Raw genomic sequence first — 21,446 nt, 5'->3', positions numbered from 1 at the left:
CCTCCACCTCCTGGGTTCAAGCTATTCTCCTGCCTCAGCCTCCTGAATAGCTGGGATTACAGGTGTCCCCCCACCATGCCTGGCTAATTTTTTGTATTTTTAATAGAGACGGGGTGTCAGCATGTTAACCAGACCGGTCTCGAACTCCTGACCTCAGGTGATCCACCCGCCTAGGCCTCCCCAAATGCTGGGATTACAGGCATGAGCCACCGAAGTTTTAATTATGATCCTAATGTTCCATCTCTACGTTCCTCTCATGTTTTAAATTAAATGCAGAGTTCTTAATGCCTTAAGAGTTCCCATATACTCACAACAAAACATTTGTGGAAAATACATGTATTTCACTCAAGACTTCCTGAGCAACCAAAAGATAGGATTAAAATCACATACAATTAATTTCAAATTCCCATTAGACATTTTTCTTCAGGTTTCTTCGGCTTCTTTTGAGCTGCATTTTATGGGAAGAGGTGGCTTCCCTTTTTTCCCCTCCTCTCCCATGCAAATCTCTGTTTTCCTAGAGTTTGATTTCTCTCTTATTTTATAATACACAGCAATTATATGCTTCTCTGGAGCTTGCCTCTGAATTTGCCTACAAAAATACAGCAGTACCTGGTAAAACAAGATATTCCAATAAACTTTACATCTTGTTTTGATGGGCAGTTGAGACTATAAATAGGAACAAAAAAGAAAGTATGTAATACCATGGAGTAGTGTTAAGTTCATATGTTTAAGGAAATTATTTTTTGATTCTTCCATTGATTTCCTTCTGAATACATATATTTTAGTTAAACCTTGAGAAGGCCTTTATAAAATGAAATAAATCACATTTTTAAGATGACATTTGAGTAGTGAACAGAAACCAAGTGAAAAACGAAAGGAAGAGTATTCCAGGCTGAGGCTCTGAAGTTAGAGAGCTCCTAAGATTGAGGAACTAAAAAAAAAAGTAAAGGAAGACTAATAATGAAGATGAATGTGCTGGGTAGGTAGACTGTATTTTGGATTTTTGTACTAAGTGTACTGATAATTCACTGAAGGACTTTAAGCATGTTTAACATGTCTTCTAAAATACATTTTTGCTGGGCGCGGTGACTCACGCCTGTAATCACAGCACTTTGGGAGGCCAAGGTGGGGAGAGCACCTGAGGTCAGGAGTTCAAGACCAGACTGGCTAACATGGTGAAAACCCGTCTCTACCAAAAATACAAAAAAAAATTAGCTGGACGTGGTGGCACAAGCCTGTAATCCCAGCTATTCAGGAGGCTGAGGCAGGAGGATCACTTGAACTTGGGAGGCAGAGGTTGCAGTGAGCAGAGATTGTGCTATTACACTATAGCCTGGGTGACAGAGCGAGACTCCATTTCAAAAAATAAATAAAGATATAAATAAATAAATTTTAAGTAACTTTTTATTTAAGAAATATTAGAAACCGACTCATTTTTGAAAAATTAATGTATCTATTTTACTTACATGATCCTAGTATTGCTTGAACTTGGGAGGCAGAGGTTGCAGTGAGCAGAGATTGTGCTATTACACTATAGCCTGGGTGACAGAGCGAGACTCCATTTCAAAAAATAAATAAAGATATAAATAAATAAATTTTAAGTAACTTTTTATTTAAGAAATATTAGAAACCGACTCATTTTTGAAAAATTAATGTATCTATTTTACTTACATGATCCTAGTATATTTGATTTCTCCATCTGATAATGTGTTCTAATTTGTATACTTAGTTTCCCATAAGGACATCTAAATAAATGAGTAATTTTGTTATTCATTATTAAAGGTCAGTTTTAGGAAGCAGTACAGTTTCTAAGTCAAGTGTATCAACAAGTGAATCAATAGCAGAAGACCTGGAAGAACCATCCTATAAACGAGAAAGATTGACTAGTTTCACAGGTAATGAAAATATGCTTGTTTATTTCAGTAACAGTCCATTATTTAGTCAGTATGCTTATTATTGGTTGGATACTTGAGACAAAAGAAATATGATAATGATTTCCAAATGCTGGCTTGTGAAGTCGCATCAAGAGAATTACCAGGGGAATATCTGTTTTTTTAAGTTCCCTGGGTGACTTTTTTGAATCATCATCCTGAGGAACCACTGGTGCTTTGTGTTAGAGCTCAGCTTCTCCTTCCTCCTCCTCCTCTTCTTCTTCTTCTTCTTCCTCCTCCTCCTCCTCTTCCTCTTATTCTTCCTCCTCCTCCTCCTCCTCCTTCTTCTTCTTCTTCTCTTCTTCTTCTTCCTCTTCTTCTTCTTCTTCTTCCTCTTCCTCTTTTCCTCTTCTTCCTCTTCTTTTCCTCTTCCTCTCTTCTTCCTCACTTCTTCTTCCTCCTCTTCCTCTTCCTCTTCTTTCTCTTATTCCTCCTCCTCTTCCTCCTCTCCCTCCTTCTCTTCATCTTCTTCCTCCTCTTCCTCCTCTCCCTCCTTCTCTTCTTCTTCTTCCTCCTCTTCCTCCTCTGCTTCCTTCTCCTCTTCCTCTTCTTCTTTTTCTTCTTTCCCTTTTTTTTTTTTGAGACAGAGTCTTGTTCTGTCACCCAGGCTGGCGTGCAGTGGCACAATCTCAGCTCACTGCAACCTCTGCCTCCTGGGTTCAAGCAATTCTCCTGTCTGAGCCTCCCAAGTAGCTGGGATTGCAGGTGTCTGCCACCATGCTCAGCTAATTTTTTTGTATTTTTAATAGATACGGGGTTTCATCATGTTGGCCAGGCTGGTTTCAAACTTCTGACCTCAAATGATTTGCCAGCCTCGGCTTCCCAAAGTGCTGGGATTGCAGGTGTGAGCCACTGTGCCTGGCCTCTTCCTTCTTCTTCTTCTCTGGGTCTCACTCTGTCGCCCAGACTGGAGCGCAGTCTTGGCTCACTGCAACTTCTGCTTCTCAGGCTCTAGTGATCCTCCACCTCAGCCTCCCAAGTACCTGGGAATACAGGCATGCACCACCGTGCCTGGCTAATTTTTTGTAATTATTGTAGAGACAGGTTTTCGCTATGTTAACCAGGCTGGTCTCGAACTCCTGGGCTCAAGTGATCTGCCTGCCTCGGCCTGCCAAAGTACTGGGATTATCAGTGTGAGCCACCAAGCTCAACTTCTAATCGGAGACAAATAATTCTGATACATTTGTGATCAGTTCCATAATGACATATGTGGAATGTCATGGGAACACTTAGAAAGAAGTGATTAAATCCTTTGAGGTAAAATAAAAAAGGCTTCACAGAGAACATTATTGACTTTTGAATTAGGTTTTTAAAGATTATTAGTTACTTGTCCAGAGAAGTAGGGGAAGTCCAATCCAGGCAGAGTGTAAAACATGAGGTAATGGAAAGGATTATGAAAATGAAGATACAAGAATGAGGAAATAATAATGGATGATCAAAAGTGCTGGGAGAAATGGTTACATACTTGAGGGGTACTTGCTTTGCAGTGCAATAAGGATTTTTTTCCTTTAAAATGATAATGAGGGACTGGTGAAGATATAAGGCTGGAAAAATGGTGCTTTATGGACTTTTCTTTTTGATGTTGGGAGATGTAACAGGAATGACTGACAACAAGTAACAGAATACCCAACTAAAAAGAACTTGAACAAATATTTACTTTTCTCACATTAAAAGAAGAGATAGCTTTTGGCTTTGATTTTTTTGGCTTAATTTTGTCAGAATTTGGATTGGCTGTTCTGCTATTCTCTTTCCTAAAGCCTTTCTTCTTTTCTTATGGTCTCAAAATATCTTCTCCAGCTCGCTCTGGGCATATTATCCACATTAAAGACAGAAAGGAGAAGGGAAGTAGCATCATCATATCTATCTCATTTTTCAGGAAGATAAAAAATTTCCTGGAAGCCTTTCTCCTTCCTTTATATTTCTGCTTTCATCTTATTGGCCAGAAGTGTCACATGATCAGCCTTAGCATTAAGAGAGGCTGGAAAATCAAGTATTTAGCTTCCTATTAATTATATTAATAGCTATTTAGCTTTCTATTAATTATATTATTTCTATTAAAAGAAAGAGACAAGGGAAGAGAGAAAGGGTTTGGAAAAAAAACCTAACCAATCAGCAATATCTGCTGCAGGAGAGACCCTCATTCTCTCAGTTGGAGGCCAGGAAAACTGGATTATTGTCATTACCTCCCCCAGCTTTCTCTATAGATATTCTTGCCACCTTCCAATCTATTTTTCCAAATTATATTCAGAATTTTTTTTTTAGAAACACAACTAATTGCATCCTCTTTTGCTTAGAAACTAACTCTTCAAAAGATTTGCATTGCTCTTAGCATAAAGACTAAATCTTTATGAAACAATTTCTCTTGAAGCCTTTTTTGCTTGTCTACATCAAAAACAAACAAAAACAAGTAACACAAATTTACCTCCAGAAGACCTGAAAAACAATGTACATATTTATATCATCTTGGTCAATTGCTGGTGAATTTTTTTTCTTTTTCTTTTTTTATTTTAGACAGAGTCTTGCTCTGTCACCCAGGCTGGAGTTCAGTGGTGTGATCTCGACTCACTGCAACCTCTGCCTCCCGGGTTCAAGTGACTCTTCTGCCTCAGCCTCCCGAATAGCTGGGAATACAGGCACTTACCACCACTTCTGGCTAATTTTTGTATTTTTAGTAGAGACAGGGTTTCACCATATTGCACAGGCTGGTCTTGAACTCCTGGCCTGGTGATCTGCCTGCCTCGGCTTCCCAAAGTGCTGGGATTACAGGCGTGAGCCACCATGCCCGGCCGTTGCTGGTGAATTGTAACTATGAAGTCAGCCTCTAAAATGAGTGACACCTAAACAATTCGACTTCTACCCCCTGGCTTCTTTTTTAGACTAGAACAGTGTTTCCTCACTCTAGAATGCATATTAAAGTCGTCTGGTATGCCTTTAAAAAATTCCCATAGTTGTGTCTCAATTCAGGTCAATCGAATTGCAATATCTGGGACTAGGGTTTAGGCCTAAGCAGTAAGTATGCTGATAAATGTTTTACTAACTACACAGGTGGCAAGGAAATCCTTATTTGCTGCATTTGCCAATTTCCATGTTATAAATCCTCTCATCACAGCAGATTTCAAGCTCCCAACATAAATTTTCTGAATGGGAAGTTACAGATACTTAGTAGCACACCACCATACAGATACAATAGATATTTAAAATAACTGCAAGAGATTAGGTAGTAGTAAATTTTTGTTGTTGTTGTTTTTTGTTTTTTGAGACAAAGTCTCGCTGTCACCCAGCCTGGAGCGCAGTGGTGCGATCTCGGCTCACTACAACCTCTGTTTCCTGGGTTCAGGCCATTCTCCTGCCTCAGACTCCCAAGTAGCTGGGATTACAGGCGCCTGCCACCACACCCAGCTAATTTTTGAATTTTTAGTAGAGACAGGATTTCACGTTTTTGCTAGGCTGGTCTCGAGTGATCTGCCTGCTTTGGCCTCCCAAAGTGCTGGGATTGCAAAGTGTGAGCCACTACTTCCGGAAGGCAGTAGTAAAATTTAATAGCATAATTAGGAAGTGATGATCCTTGAGTAATTATTATCTTTGTTTTTAATATGATTTATTTAATAATAAATTTATATAATATAATTTTGAGTAATGTCTATGTTTAACAACTGACTCACAAAATTCCTGAAATTAGCCTGTTCTAATATACTTCTAGATAAAAATATATTTAAAATATGTTCGTAACTTCCCCCCTCCCAGACCTACTGAATAAAAAATTCTGGGTGTGGACTTCCAGTTTCTGTTCTTGTATGTAGAGAGTTTAGAAGTCATTACTCCCGTCTTATAACAAGAAAAAGTTAGACAAATTGGAAATTAACAGCTTTTCTTGGACTCATCAGAGAACTGTGGTGACAAGGGCAAACTGCCACCTTGAGATCTAGAGACGCAGACAATCCAGAGAAATACAGTTCCCAAGAGTTACTTACCATAAGCTGGAGGAACACATGAATGATTATTTTCATGAATTGCTGGAGGCTGAGTATTTTGCTAGTATAAGAGTGAAAAATTCATGGGGGACCAAAGTCATGGGAAAGAGAGAGCCCACACTTACATGGGCTTTCATTCTAGGAATCCAGTGGATTCTTTCAGTGAGGATCTGAGCTAAGGATCTGAGCTGAAGATAAGCTAGTGGCCCTGGTAGGGGAGGGAAAGAATATCCACATTAAAACACTCCTAGCCTCTTTTTTCTAACAAAGACTTAATCTGGGGATGGGGAGTGGGGGAAATTTGCCAGAGGGTAATTTTGAAACTATAGCCCAGTTAGGGTAAGGGAATTCTACTCTAGCACCAGCCTTTATTTCTTAACTAAGGAGGAAAAATAACAGTGCTTAAGGAATTTGATTGGGAATGTTGCAGCCAGGGAAGGGAGTAGGGGCAGGGATAAGACAACTATACCCTTGAAGTAGGAATAGATATACTTGTGAACACCATGTCTCCAAGACACAGGTTAACTAAAAGTGTGAGAGTCAATCAGATTGTAGACTATTTCCCTTCTCCCCTCTTACCACCAGTGAACCTCCAGAGTGACAATACTGGATTACAGATGAAAGAATTGCAAGACATAGGCTTTCTCTAAAGCAATACAGAGAAGCCTGAAAGCCAGGAAGGGAAACAAAAACAAGAAAGGTTTTGATACCTGTAGCTACAACAACATTAAGCACAACCAAACTGCTACCCTGAATACCATCAATTCTTCTGCTGAAGGCCTTATTACCTCAGCACCTGTTACAGGATACAGCATGTCTGACTTTTAACAAAAAGTCATTAGGAGTGCTAAAGGGCAAGAAAAAAATATTTTGAAGAGATCAAGCAAGCATCAAACCCAGACTGTTATGATAAAAATGTAAAAATTATCGGACAGGGCATTTTAAATAATTATGATTAATATGTTAAGAGATCTGATGGAAAAAGTATGCAATATGCAAGGTATGTAATGTCAGCAGAGAGTTGAAAATTATATGAAAGACTCAAAATGACATGCTAGATATCAAAAACACAGCAACATGAATGAAGAATATCTTTGATAGCCCCATTGACTTCACAGGGTTAAGGAAAGAATCAGTTAATTTGAAGATTGGTCAATAAAAACTTCCCAAACTAAAATGCAAAGAGAAAAAAGAATGAAAATAGAACAGCCATCCAAGAACTCTGGGATAATATCAAAAGGTGTAACATATGCACAATTGGAATACCAGAAGAAGAGAGAATGGGATAGAAGAAATGCTTGTAGTAATACTTGTTGAGAACATTCCAAAATTAATGTCAGACACTAAACCACAGATACAAAAAGAATACCAATCAAGATAAATATCAAAGCAAAACAAAAACACAAAACCTAGGAATATTATATTCAAATTACAGACAACAAAAGACAAAGAGAACATCTTGAAGGAAGCCAGTAGGAAAAAACATCTTACCTGTAGCAGAACAAGGATATATTTTTTATTGTTTTCTTTTTTTCTCTTTTATTTTGTACAGACAGGTTTTTGTCATGTTGCCCAGGCTGGTCTTGAACTCCTGGGCTCAAGCGATTCTCCTGCCTCAAGCCTCCCTAAGTGCTGGGATTATTATAGGCATGAGTCATCACACCTGGCTAGAAGAACAAGGATATAAATTACAATTGACTTCTCATCAGAAACCAAATAAACAAGAAAAGAGTGGAACAAAAATCTTTAAAGTGTTGATATTAAAAACTGGCATTCTATAATTCTATATCCAGAAAAATTATTCTTCAAGGGTAAAGGAGAAATGAAGATTTTCCCAGATAAACAAAATTCTGAGATAATTTATTGCCAGCAGACCAGCTCTGAAAGAAATGTGGAAAGAACTTCAGGCAAAAGAAAAATGACATGGGTCAGAAACTTGGATCTACATAAAGAAAGGATAGATGGCATTCTGTAGACCACATCCTGGGCCATAAAGCATACTTCAACAAACCCAAAAGAATAGAAATTATACAAGGTATGTGCTCAGTTGACAATAGCAATAAGCTAGAAATCATAACAGCAAGATAGCTGGACATTTTCCAAACATTTGTAAATTAAACTACAAAAATCTAAATAACCCATGGGCCAAAGAAGTCTCAAGAGAAATTTAAAAACAAATAATTTGAACTCAGTGAAAATGAAAATACAACTTATCACAATTTGGGGATGCAGAAAAAGCAATTTTTAGAGGGAAATTTATAACACCAAATGCATATGTTAGAAAAGAAGAGAGATATACAATTAATAACTTAGGTTTCCACTGTCTCTTGAGACAACTGGCTGTTCTCTGCTATCAGGCAGAGCTGCTGACAGGGTACTTTGATGGCTTCTGGTCAATCTGGTCACAGGTTGTATTCCTTGGCTAGGCAATTACGCTATTTGGTATCTGCAGTTGGGCAGGGTTGCAGCTGGGGTCTGAAGGGGGAACATTTCCAAACTAATTTTACAAGGCCAATATCACCCTGATACCAAAGCCAGACAAAGACATTACAAGAAAAAAATCATGGGCCAATATCCTTGATGAACATGGATACAAAAATCCTTAACAGAATATTAGCAAACTGAATTCCAAAACACATTGGAAAAACTCATCCACCATGATCAAGTGGGATTTGTCCCTGAGATGCAAGCATGGTTCAACATATGCAAAGTAATGAATATGATACATCACAATAGAATGAAGGACAAAAACTGTGTGATCATCTCATCAGATACAGAAAAAGAAGGGAGCTCTCATACACTGTTGATGGAAATATAAATTAGTATAGCCATTATGGAAAACTCTAGGTAACTTCCTCATACTAAAAATAGAATTACCATAAGATCCAGCAATCCTGCTTCTGGGTATTTACCCAAAAGATTTGAAATCAGTTTCTCTGACTGCATCCCATGTTCGTTGCAGCACTATTCACAGTAGCCAAGTTATGGAATCAACCTATGTTCATCAACAGATGAATGAATAAAGGAAATGTGGTATATACACACAGGGGAAAACTATTCAGCCTTAAAAAGAAGGAAATTCTGTCATTTGTGACAACATGGATGTAATGAATTAGAGAACATTATGCTAAGGGAAATAAACCAGACACAGAAAGACAAATACTACATGTTCTCATTTATATGTGGAATCTAAGACAATTGATCTCATAGAGGTGGAATGTAGAATGGTAGTTACAGAGGCTAGAGATTTGGGAGATTGGGGAGATGATGATCAAAGGGTGAAAAATCTTAGAAGTATTTTTTTTTTAAAAAGTCTATTGCATAATGTGGTAAATATAGTTAATAATAGAATAATAGAATAGTCTATTTTTACAAAATTGCAAAGAGAAATTTCAAACGTTTCTACCACAAAAATGTTGAGTATTTGAGGTGATGGATATGTTAACTAGCTTGATTTAATTATTCTACTTTTAAACCATCACTTCATAACCCATAAATGTACACAATTATAAATTGTCACTTTACAATTTAAAAATTGTATATTCCTGTAAAATACAATATATTTAAAAATATCTTCCTTAAAAAGATATTTAAAAAATTATGTCACAGGCAAAACGAAACTAGGTTTACTTTTTTAAAAAGGAATAAAGTTTATGCACATTGGGCCAAGTGTGGTGACTCACACCTGTAATCCCAGCACTTTGGGAAGCCAACATGGGCAGATCACCTGAGGTCAGGAGTTCAAGACCAGCTGGGCCAACATGGTGAAACCCCGTATATACTAAGAAAACAAAAATTAGCTGGGTGTGGTGGTGCACACCTGTAATCCCAGCTACTTGGGAAGCTGAAGCAGGAGAATCATTTGAACCTGGGAGGTGGAGGTTGCAGTGAACCCAGATCGCACCAGTGAACTCCAGCCTGTTGACAAGAGCGAAACTCTGTCTCAAAAAAAAGTTTATACAGATTGGAAGGCAAGAAATAAAACTGTCTATACTTACAGATGACATCATTGTCTATATAGAAAATTCCTAAGAATCTACAAAAAAAAAAAAAAAAAACAAATAAGAAAACTTCCTGGCACCAATAGGCATGTATCCTGCAACATTGCAGGATACAAGGTCAATATATAAAAGCAAACTGCCTTTCTGTTTGCCATCAACGAACTACTAAACTTTGAAATTAAACTACAACAACAAAAAACATTTACAGTAGCATCAGAAAATAAGAAGTATAAATCTAACAAAATATTTACAGAATCTATACACAGAAAGCTTCAAAACAGGGATGAAAAAAGTAAAAAAAATAAATAAATGAATTTCATATGCATGCATTGGAACACTCAGTATTGTAAAGATATCAGTTCTTTGTAATTCGATGTATAGATTCAATCCAATCTTAATCAAAATCCCAGCAATCATTTTGTTGATATCAGCTAATTAAGTCTGTAATTTATATTGAAGAGCAGAGGATTTAACAGCCAGCTCAACTCTGGAAAAAAAAACCAGAGGACTCACATTACCTGATTTCAAGCATAATTATAGAGCTATCATAATCAAGTACACTGATAAATAAAATGGAATACAGAACTCAGAAATAGACCCACACTAATATAATTAACTGATTTTTTTTACAAAAACACAAAGGCAATTCAATGAAGAAAGAATTTTCAATAAATGTTGATGGAACAATTGAACATCCACATACAAAAAAAAAAAAAAAAAAATGAGAGAGAGAGCAGAGACACAGACCTTACATCTTACTCAAAAATTAACTCAAAATGGATCATGGACCTAAATTTAAAATGCAAAAGTATGAAACTTTTTGAAAAACATCAGGAAAAAATCTGTGTGATCTTGGCTTTGGTAATGGAATTTTAGATACACCCAAAGCACAATCCATAAAAGTAGAAATTGGTAGAATTGGACTTTTAAAAAATTTTTGCTTTGTGAAAGACAATGTTAAGTGAATGATAAGACAAATCACAGGCTGGGAGAAAATTGTTTGCAAATCAAATAGATCATAAAGGACTTTTATCCAAAGTACATAAACAATTCATAAATTTCACAATTAAAAAACCCCAACTGTGTTACTCTGTTTTCAAGCTGCTGATAAAGACATACCCAAGACTGGGAAGAAAAAGAGGCTTAATGGACTTATGTTCCACGTGGCTAGAGAGGACTCAACAATCATAGTGGAAGGCAAGGATGAGCAAGTCACGTCTCACATGGATGGCAGCATGCAAACAAGAGAGAAGTTGTGCAGGGAAACTCCCATTTTTAAAACCATCAGATCTCTTGAGACTCATTCACTATCACAAGAACAGCACAGGAAAGACCTGCTACCATAAGTCAATCACCTCCCACTGGGTTCCTCTCATGACATGGAATTGTGGGAGTTACCCACCCCCTTAATTCAATCACCTCCCACTGGGTTCTTCCCATGACATGTGGGAATTGTGGGAGTTACAATTCAAAATGAGATTTGGGCGGGGACACAGCCAAACCATATCACCAACCCAGTGAAAAATGAACGAAATGTAGGAACAGACACTTCATCAAAAAAGATATACAGATGGCATATAAGCATATGAAATGATGCTCAGTTTCATATGTCATTAGGAAAATGCAAATTAAATTTGAGATACTACTACATATGCATTTAAATGGCTAAAAAACCTGATAATACCAATTGCTGGCAAATATGTGGAGAAATAGGAACTCTCATTCCTTTGCTGGTGGGGATGTACAATGGTAGGTACATCCAGTTTGGAATATAGTTTGGCAATTTCTCATAAAACTAAACATACTCTTACCATATCATCAAGCCGTTGTGTTCCTTGGTATTTACCCAAATGAGGTGAAAATTTATCTTCACACAAAAATTTGCACTCAAATGTTTCTAGCAGCTTAATCATAAATGCAAGACTAGAAGCAATCAAGATGACTTTTAAGTGGTGAATAAACAAACAAAAGTATATCCATATAATGGAATATTATTTAGCAATAAAAAAATGAGCTATGAATCCATGCAACAAGATTGATGAATCTTAAATACTAATTGCTAAGTTAAATAAACCAGTCTGGAAAGACTATATCCTGTCTGATTCTATTTATATGACAGTCTAGAGAAAGGCAAAACTGTAGAAACAGAAAACAGATCAATCAATGGTTGCTAGGGCCTTGAAGAGAAGGGATAGTTGAATGGGTGAAGCACAAAGAATATTTTTTAAGATGGTAAAACTACTCTGTATAGATACTGTAATGGTGAATACATAGCACCATGCCTTTACTAAAACCCATAGAATATTACTGCACAAAAAGTGAGACTTAAAATTCGGGAATTTTTTTTTAAAATCACAGTTAAGAAATAGGAGGATCCTACAATGGAATACAGACTGTAATAGAAGAATCAAACTGCCTTACAAATGTATAATATAACCCCCCAGAAGGAGTGGGAGGAAAGGGTATACACCTAAATAATATTGAAAATGAGTAGAGGCTGTGAGATTAAAGACACAAGGAACTGCAAATAAACACTCTAGTTTGTAGTCATTTCCCATGGGGTATGGGGTTAATAATTCTGAATCATTGTACGTGCATACTGGGATTGAACATGTAAGTAATTGGAGGGCAGATGGTAGGAACTCAACATTGTTGGAGTGGGAGATTACAGAAAGCAAGAAAGGAAGCTAGAATTATCCATGTGGTATCGAACAAGTGTCAAAAACATTAATATAAACTCATGTTTAGCTTAATAGAGATATATAGGTGAACACAGATGTATAGATATGTTTATATATACAAGTTAGTACACATACAAATATTTCTTAGCTCTGTCCACTAAGAAGGCCTAGAAGCAATGACACCCCAGAAGCAGCAGGCACTCTCAGTGCTCAGATTTTGGTTTCTAATTCCATTGTCTAATAAAAGTAACCAGGGCTCTGAAGAAATGCCCAATTCTAGAGCTGAGGCAGGGATAAAAGATGAGCCAGAGAGTAAAGAAGTGCTCAAACAAAACAAAATAGAACAAGTCTCTACAATAAACAAACAACAAAAAGGGGTATTTGAGAGGAACCTAGCAGCCAACAGAAAGAGCTCACAATGGCAAAAGGTAGAATAATTTCAACAACAAAATAAATAGTATAGAATTGGATTATAACCCAAATTATAAAATAAATACCCATGAATTCATAGTAACACAAACAAATATTGAATAAATGAAGAAGAGAGAATAGACAAATCTTTTTATACAAGAATTCCAAATTATTATATAGATATTTTTCCCTCAAGAAGGTAGATCTTAACTTCCCATTCTATAAGTATGGGATTTGCATGTTGACTTTCTTCTAAACAGTACAATATGCAAAGGAGAGAGGAGGAAAAATCACTTTAAAGCAGAGGATATTGACAGGTGGTAAAGATTAACACCATCAATGATAAGTTAGGTTGTTATCATGTATCTTTGATATGACATGATGAGAATGACACTTTACCTCTGTAGTCTTCCTCCCAGAAACCCATAACACTTGTTTAACATCAGAAAATCACAAATTGAAGGACATTCTACAAAATATGCGACCACTACTCTTCAAGACTCTCAAAGTCATCAAAAACAAGGAAATTCTGAGAAACTGTCACAGTGTAGAGAACCCTAAGGAGGCATGATGACTAAATGTAATGTGGTGTCTTGGATGAGATCCTGGAAGAGAAAAATGACAGTTAAATTTAAGGAAATCTGAATAAAATATGGACTTTATATGATAATAAAATAGCAATATTGTAGTTGTACTAAATGTACCAAAGTAATGTTAACAATAGGGAAAACTGGATATAGGGTATATAGAAACTCTAATTATTCTTACAACTCTTCTGTATACCTAAAACTATTCTAAAACACAAAGTTTACCAAATGTTTAAAAAAAGTCTAGAGGTAAGCCCAAGCAATTATTGTTAAGCCTTTGGGTGATTCTGATGCATGGTAAAGTTTGAGAACCATTGCTTTACCATAAAACCAAAAGGAGTTTTGTGCTTAGAAAAGTTTGTGGTTTTAATTGCAAGGTAGGGGCCAAACAGCATCTCATGCACAGGTTGTCTCTGGATGCTCTCAGTTAATAAATAACTCACTAATAGATACCTTTGACAAGTGAGGAGAAAGGAGGAAGAATAAACTGCTTTTGTGACTCAATTATACTGTAATTGTATTGGGCCCATTGAAACTAAAGTAGAGGCCAAGGAAGGCTTCATAGGTTGTTCTCTACTGGGGTCTCTGAGAATAGCCAAACAATTGCATCCCTTTTCCCTACCCTGTTCTGAATTAATTGAAAAATATGATAAGGGTAAATATGATGAATTGGAGCCAAAATATCACATTGTGGATAAAAGTCCCCTGTTAAACCCTCAAATTTGACAGACTTACCCACCCATTCATGAAAGGTTCTAGACCACTTCAGGACTCCCCTAACCCTCTCAAGGGGCTTCATGAGTAAAGGTGTGGAGAGGAGCCATGATTGTCATACTAGGCTAGAGCTCCCTCTTCTGGGAAGAACCATCAGGAGTGTAGATGTTCCCTCCATCATTGGCAGTCAAGAGGAGCAGGCAAAACAGATTGATAGAACTGTGATACTTTTCTAGGTGGAGAGAGAGGTGTACTCAAAATCTGTGGTACAGCCAGTCTAGAGTTAGGGGATCTAACCCATGAAATAGACAGATTCTATGGGTAAAGAGTGTGGTTTGGGGGGTAGTTTCTGAATATATATTAAATTCAAGCAACATTTAGGAAATGGGTGATACAGAACTCCAGGCAAAAATCCTACTTGCCATCCCAGGGCTTTGTCTATGAATGGTAGTTCCTCTGCCATCAAGAAGGTTGACTAGACTATTACTTTTCCCAACCATAATAACTGAGGTGTTACTATATTAGGTTCTATATGTGTAATATATCTAATATAAGATCATTTATTTTTATAATTAGCATGTCTTTGCCACAATGCTACTTTGAAGTATATATAACTAAATCGCAAAGGAATTTCTGGTGGTCTAACAGTAAGAAACCTCGGAGAATCAAGAGCCTGAAACGCCAGTCTTAAAATTGCTAGTATTCCTGTGTGGACTTTTCACTTAACCTCTGTTTTTTATTTTCTTCACTGACAAAAAGTTTGGACTACATATACCTCAAATTTTGTTCTTGTGGCTAACTCATTTACTTCTTTCCTTATTTTGTCTTAGTCAGATTTACTTATATAAATAAAATCTTTTACTTATTTTTAAAATGTATTACACAAATAGTAAAAATTAAAGAATATTAAAAAAAGAAGAATCACCCAAAACTAAAGAAGATTTGCAACTTAAAATTTTCTGTTTCCTGACCTTGTTTATCTGCATAATATTTTACATTCTTATTACCATAGTGCAGATCATGTTCTGGGCTGCTCTGTCATTTAACATTTTAGAACATATTTTCAAAAATTTTTATTATTAAATTACTTAGTATTTAATAGTCATAGATGGGTATACCATAATTTATTTAGCCATTAAAAATGCTCATGATTGGTTTTTGGAATTAATAACTTGTATTTTTTTTTAGATTATGAGGAAGGTGTTTTTCTCAGCTCTGAACCTTTTAGAGAGAAGACTGAGACATTCTTAAGTTTTCCTAAAGCTGTCCAAGCTTTACCTATCCCAAAGGCTCATGAATGTCTGCTGTATACCCTGTTGTTGGTAGAAAACACTGAACTCTCACTTATATACTTTCTTGTGGCTGTTACCCACATAACCAATTCCAAACTCTCCTGGCTGTGAAACTCAATTCTCAATGGGATTTTCCAAGGACCTTGGATCCAGTTCTGACTGTCCTAAAGGTTTATGGCCAATTATTTTCACTCTATTATTTGCATGGACATTGGTTCCAATCTTACTTCTATAGTCAACCAGGACTAATATAGTAGAGTCTTTACCCCTGGTGAAGATGATTAGAGATGGAATGACATCTAAATTAAAAGACAGCTAATAAGGAGAGCAAATGAAGGATAAAAGTTTGCTAAAGCTACGAATTAGAAGTTAACTTCACGGCTGAAAGAAGTGTTGCTTATTATGCCCCCTAAATATACTTGCCTCCATATTCTTGAGTAGTACCGACAGTCACTAACCCCAGTTCCCAATTAATATTGTGGGATAGTAATAATGGAATACCCTTAGAGTTATGAGTATAGGTATTAGACTGGGGTAGGCTTGTTATGTCAGCAAGGAAGGCTGTTTATGGCCTACAGGATCCAATTTGGCTTCAGAAAGGTTGAATAGACTATATCTCACAACCTGGCCTGTTCCCTGACTATACTGACCACCTGCAATATATTACCCAGTATGGTATTTTGGTGACTAGAAGGAAAAATGCAAATTAGAAATAGCAATTAGTAAATGATTTTAATTAAGTCTTGTATTTTAGATTTGCAAGTTATAAGGGCAGCACCTGAAAAAATTGTAACAAAAGAAGACCTGGAGAAGAATATAGAGATAATACTCACAGAGACAGAAACACTGAGATTTTTTGACTTGCCCACAGCCATGGTCTCTGTAGAATCTGAAGAAGCTGAGAAAGTAACGTATGTATGGTTCAGTTGTCTACATTGTTTCTGTAATTCAAATGCTAAGCCAAGGGTTCTTATCCTTGTTTCTGTGAAGGGTTCTTGGGGATTCCAGGATATACACTGGGGGGTTAGGGGGGAAATTGTATATTCCCTACAAAATTATATACAAAGTTATATAAGTGCCATGTGAACTTATATGAAAGGTAAATGTTTATGTTGTATGTAAATTTTTCTAGAGGAAGAGCCCATAGCTTTACCATATTTTTAAATAATTAGGCGAACTTCTAAGCCAAATAACAAAATAGGCTTCCAAGTCTCTATATAGGTTTTAATTATTTTTACTTTTATACATATATAAATCATTTTCAATTTAAAAAGAAAGAACTGATACTTTTATAGTAATAGCCAAAACCACAATTACTTTTGCACTAACCTAATATTTAAAACTTAGGAAGGGAAAATATGGGTAAATAAATGAATTTACTATATTAGAGAAGTTTTCCTTTTCTCTTTATTAATGAATATAAATAGAGTTTGCTTTGGTCTCAAGTATTTTGACAGTCTGTTGTTAGGCAGATACACATTTAAGGACTGTTATGTTTTCATGAAGAATTGACCCCTTTTTCATTTTATACTATCCCTCTTTATCCCTGATAATTGTTCTTGTTCCACTCTCCTCTGTCTAAAATTAATATAGTTACTATAAGTAGATTATTAATAGTTATTCTGATTATTTTACCTAAAGTATTATTTGAATAGGATTTATAGTACTAAAAACTCCATCAGTAAAATAATTTTAGGGTATTATTCCTTCTCAAAATATAAAATATTATAATATGGTTTGAACTATAAAACATAGTACATATTAGATCATGATAGCATACCTTTAAAAACTCATAAGAAGGAAGGGAAAGTTCCTCAGACAAAAAAAAAAAAAAAACAGGAAAGAGGGAAAAAAGAAAGGGGCAGATAATTGCTTTGAAATCAGAAAGGGAGAAATGTTGGGAAGAAATGTTAATATTAACACATGGATCTGGAGACCAGTGATGACTCTTGGGTTCTTCCAACCCTTACATTGAAAGGGTTGAAAGAGAGATTCTTGTGTTAAGCTAAGACTCTCAAAAGGAGCTCAATTATCTCAACTGCTCCTAGGCCAGTAGAGTCAACTCCCTATTGTCAGAAGCAAACACTAATCTCAGGAGGAAAGCATACTACCATTTTGGCTCCTAAGATTCCCTCAGATCAGCTGGGTGTGGTGGCTCATGCCTATAATCCCAGCACTCTGGGAGGCCAAGGCAGGAGGATGGCTTGAGCCCTGGAGTTCGAGACCAGCCTGCAACATGGCGAGAGCCCCATCTCTACAATTTTTTTTTCTTTTTTGATTAGCCAGGCATGGTGGTACATACTTATAGTCCCAGCTGCTCAGGAGGCTGAGGTAGGAGAATCACTTGACTGATCACAGGAAGTCGTGGCTGCAGTGAGCCGTGTTCACGCCATTGCGTTCCAGCCTGGTCAACCGAGAGAGACCATGTGACCATGTCTGAAAAAAAAAAGGAAGAAGAAGATGAAGAAGAAGAGGAGGGAGAGGAGGGAGAAGAAGAAGGAGAGAGAGGAGAAGGAGAGGGAGAAGGAGAAGGAGAAGGAAAAGAATTCCCTCAGGTTGAATTTGGTATAAATCCTGAAGACTATAGATAATTATATTATCAGATATAGAATATAAAATGTGTGAAATGTTTAAACAAATAAATGACAGAGTTAAAACGTGATTAACATTAAGAAACTGTCAGGCCGGGTGCAGTAGCTCACTCCTATAATCCCAGCACTTTGGGAGGCTGAGGCAGGTGGATCACTTGAGGTCAGGACTTTGAGACCAGCCTGGCCAACATGGTGAAACCCTGTCTCTATTAAAAATACAAAAATTGGCTGGGCATGGTGGCGGGCGCCTGTAATCCCAGCTACTCAGGAGGCTGAGGCACGAGAATTGCTTTTCCGGGAGGCGAAGGTTGCAGTGAATGGAGATCACAACACTGCACTTCAGCCTGGGCAACAGGGCAGGACTCTGTCTCAAAATAAATAAATAAACTGTCAGAAATCATGACCTGTATTTGGAAAAATATCTAAAAAGAACTTTAAAGTGGTTTATGTAATTGTTGAAAATATGCAGTAAACTGATTTAAACATTAGACATAATTGAATAGAGATTTAATGAATTAGACAGGATCTGGATAAATTATGCAAAATCAAGTTTGGAGATAAAATGGGATATAAAGTGTGAAAACGAGGTTAAAAAATATGTTAACAATAGGCCACACATAGTGGCTCATGCCTGCAATCCCAGCACTTTGGGAGGCCGAGGCAGGCGGATCCCCTGAGGTCAGGTGTTCGAGGCCAACCTGGCCAACATGGTGAAACCCCGTCTCTACAAACAATACAAAAATTAGCCCAGCATGGTGGCACCCACCTGTAATCCCAGCTACTCAGAGACTGAGGCAAGAGAATCGCTTGAACCCGGGAGGCAGAGGTTGCAGTGAGCCAAGATCACGCCACTGCACTGTAGCCTGGGGGACAGAGTGAGACTCTCTCTCAAAAAAAAAAAAAAAAAAAAAAGGTGACAATAAAATAATGGTCTAACATATATGTAATCAGAGGTTCAAAAAGGGCAGAATATAAAGAATGGAGGAGAGATACCATTCAGAGAGTGGGGAAGGATTTTCCCAAACTGTTGAAAGACACCATTCCACAGAAATAGGATTAAATAAAAGTAAATATTCAAAAAGAAATGTTCTCAGTGCATTGTACTGGCATTCCAGAATACCAGATAAAAAGAGAAGATTTTAAAAGTAGAAGGAAGCCAGGCACAATGGCACATACCTGCAGTCCTGGCTACTTGGGAGACTGAAGCCGGAGAATAGCTTAAGCCCAGGAGTCCAAATTCATCCTGGGCAACACAGTGAGACCACATCTCTTATTATTATTATGTATAAATAAATAAATAGGTAAATAAGAGCATTGGAATTTAAAAGTAATTTCATTAAAAAATAAAAAGAGAAAACTATTTTTAAAAAACATGTCACCTACAGAGGAACAATTAAACTGACAGCATTATTAGGGATAAAGTGTACTTCGTAATGATAGAAAGGTATAGTAATCCTGAACTTGAATATTCCTAATAAAATAACATGGGCCAGGCACGGTGGCTCATGCCTGTAATCCCAGCACTTTGGGAAGACGAGGCAGGTGGATCACCTGAGGTCAGGAGTTCCTGACCAGCCTGGTCAACATGGTAAAACCTCGTGTCTACTAAAAATACAAAAATTAGTTGGGTGTGGTGGCTTGTGCCAGTAGTACCAGCTTCTCAGGAGGCTGAGTCAGGAGAATCACTTGAACCTGAGAGGCGGAGGTTGCAGTGAGCTGAGTTTGTGCCACTGCACTCCAGCCGGGGTGACAGAGCAAGACTCTGTCTCAATAAATAAATAAATAAATAAATAAATAAATAAATAAATAAAATAACCTGAAAACATGTGAAGCAAAAATTGGAAATTTGATACATATCCTGTTAAAGTAGGAGATTTAAACACACCTCTCTTAATTGTTGGTAGGTCAACCAGAGAACAAATTAGTATGGATATAGAAAATTTGAATAAAAGCTTAATGGTCAGATACAGACTTCTGCACTCAACAATTAGAGAACACACTCTCTTTCAGCACACATGCAGCATTTATAAAAAATTATCTATTCATAAAGCTACGAAGCAAGGTCTCAAAAATTTCACAGTAGAATCATACAAATGAAATTTTCTGGGGACAATGTAATAAAGTTAAAAATTAGTAACACAAATCTCAACTAAAACAGACACGTTTACATACACATTTGGAAGTTTAAAAGCACATTTCTAAATTCCTCATGGGTCATCAAAGAAGTAATGGAAAATTTAAAAATATTCAGAACTAAAACCTACATGGAGTTAGTACTAGCATGTTATTGATAGGTACCGAAAGTAATAGGGATGTTGGGAAATAGAGTATAAAAGAGTCCTCTGGAGGTCATTTAGTGCAGTCTTTTCCTAAGGCTTTTTCTGAACTCTCACTTCACTTTTTGGTGCAAGCCACATTAATGAAAGTAATTTTAAGGAAAAGAATAATATAAAGCGATAATTTGTGTGGTGATGATTCTTAATAATGAGTTGGATACATTTTATTTTTTACAGTCAGAGGAACAAGAATTATGAAGTCCTTTGTAGAAATAGATTAGGCAATGACCTATATGTTGAAAGGATGATGCAGACTTTCAATGGAGCACCAAAGAATAAAGATGTTCAGTGTGATAAAATCATAATGGAAGATAAAGGTAATTTGTTTCATTCTGCTTGATAAACTATAATGTTCTAATATACGTTCTTTGAGTCTGTCAATCAACAAATGAATATTGAAATATATAAAGCAAAAATAAAAATAATTTGGCCAAACCACAACAATAGTTGGACACTGTGATCTATAACTTTCAGAATTTGACATGTTAAGTAATAAATATGTAGATTTGAATGATATAATTATTCATCTTGATTTTTATGCATGCTATGTCATAGAACTTTATACTCTTTAAAAGTTTATATAAACTGATTATTTACTATGTCACAAATAATATCAGCCATAACTATTAACATTTTAAATGTGTCAGACACTATTCTATGTCCTTCACATATATTAACTGATTTAATTTTTACAGCAACCCTATGAGGTACATACTATTATGCTTCCCCATTTTATAGATGAGGAAACAAGCAAAGAGAAGTTTGCTAACTGTTCTGGTTCTAGAGCTTGTGCACTTAACTACTATACTTACCACCTCTCAATGTGTACAAATTAACAACCCTGAGCACATTGCGTAGCCAAAATCTCTAGGATGTAGCCAAAGAAGTAATTACAAGCAAAGTTATAGTCCAGTTTTTTTTTTTTTTTTTT

At 36.5% G+C, this 21,446-nt stretch overlaps 1 protein-coding gene across 1 annotated transcript in view; it reads left to right on the top strand.

Moving 5' to 3' along the window:
* Positions 1–21,446, top strand: part of WDR78 (WD repeat domain 78) — a 105,549-nt gene that overhangs the window by 31,403 nt on the left and 52,700 nt on the right. Inside the window, 3 exon segments of the mRNA XM_011994975.1 lie at positions 1,783–1,895; positions 16,343–16,499; positions 20,693–20,832. Of these exon segments, the coding sequence (XP_011850365.1) occupies positions 1,783–1,895; positions 16,343–16,499; positions 20,693–20,832 (410 nt within the window).

This window comes from Mandrillus leucophaeus, unplaced genomic scaffold, assembly GCF_000951045.1.
Source record: "Mandrillus leucophaeus isolate KB7577 unplaced genomic scaffold, Mleu.le_1.0 Scaffold464, whole genome shotgun sequence".
Taxonomy (NCBI): domain Eukaryota; kingdom Metazoa; phylum Chordata; class Mammalia; order Primates; family Cercopithecidae; genus Mandrillus; species Mandrillus leucophaeus.
Note: the sequence above shows the minus strand (reverse complement) of the source record. Positions and strands in the feature narration are given on the sequence as shown.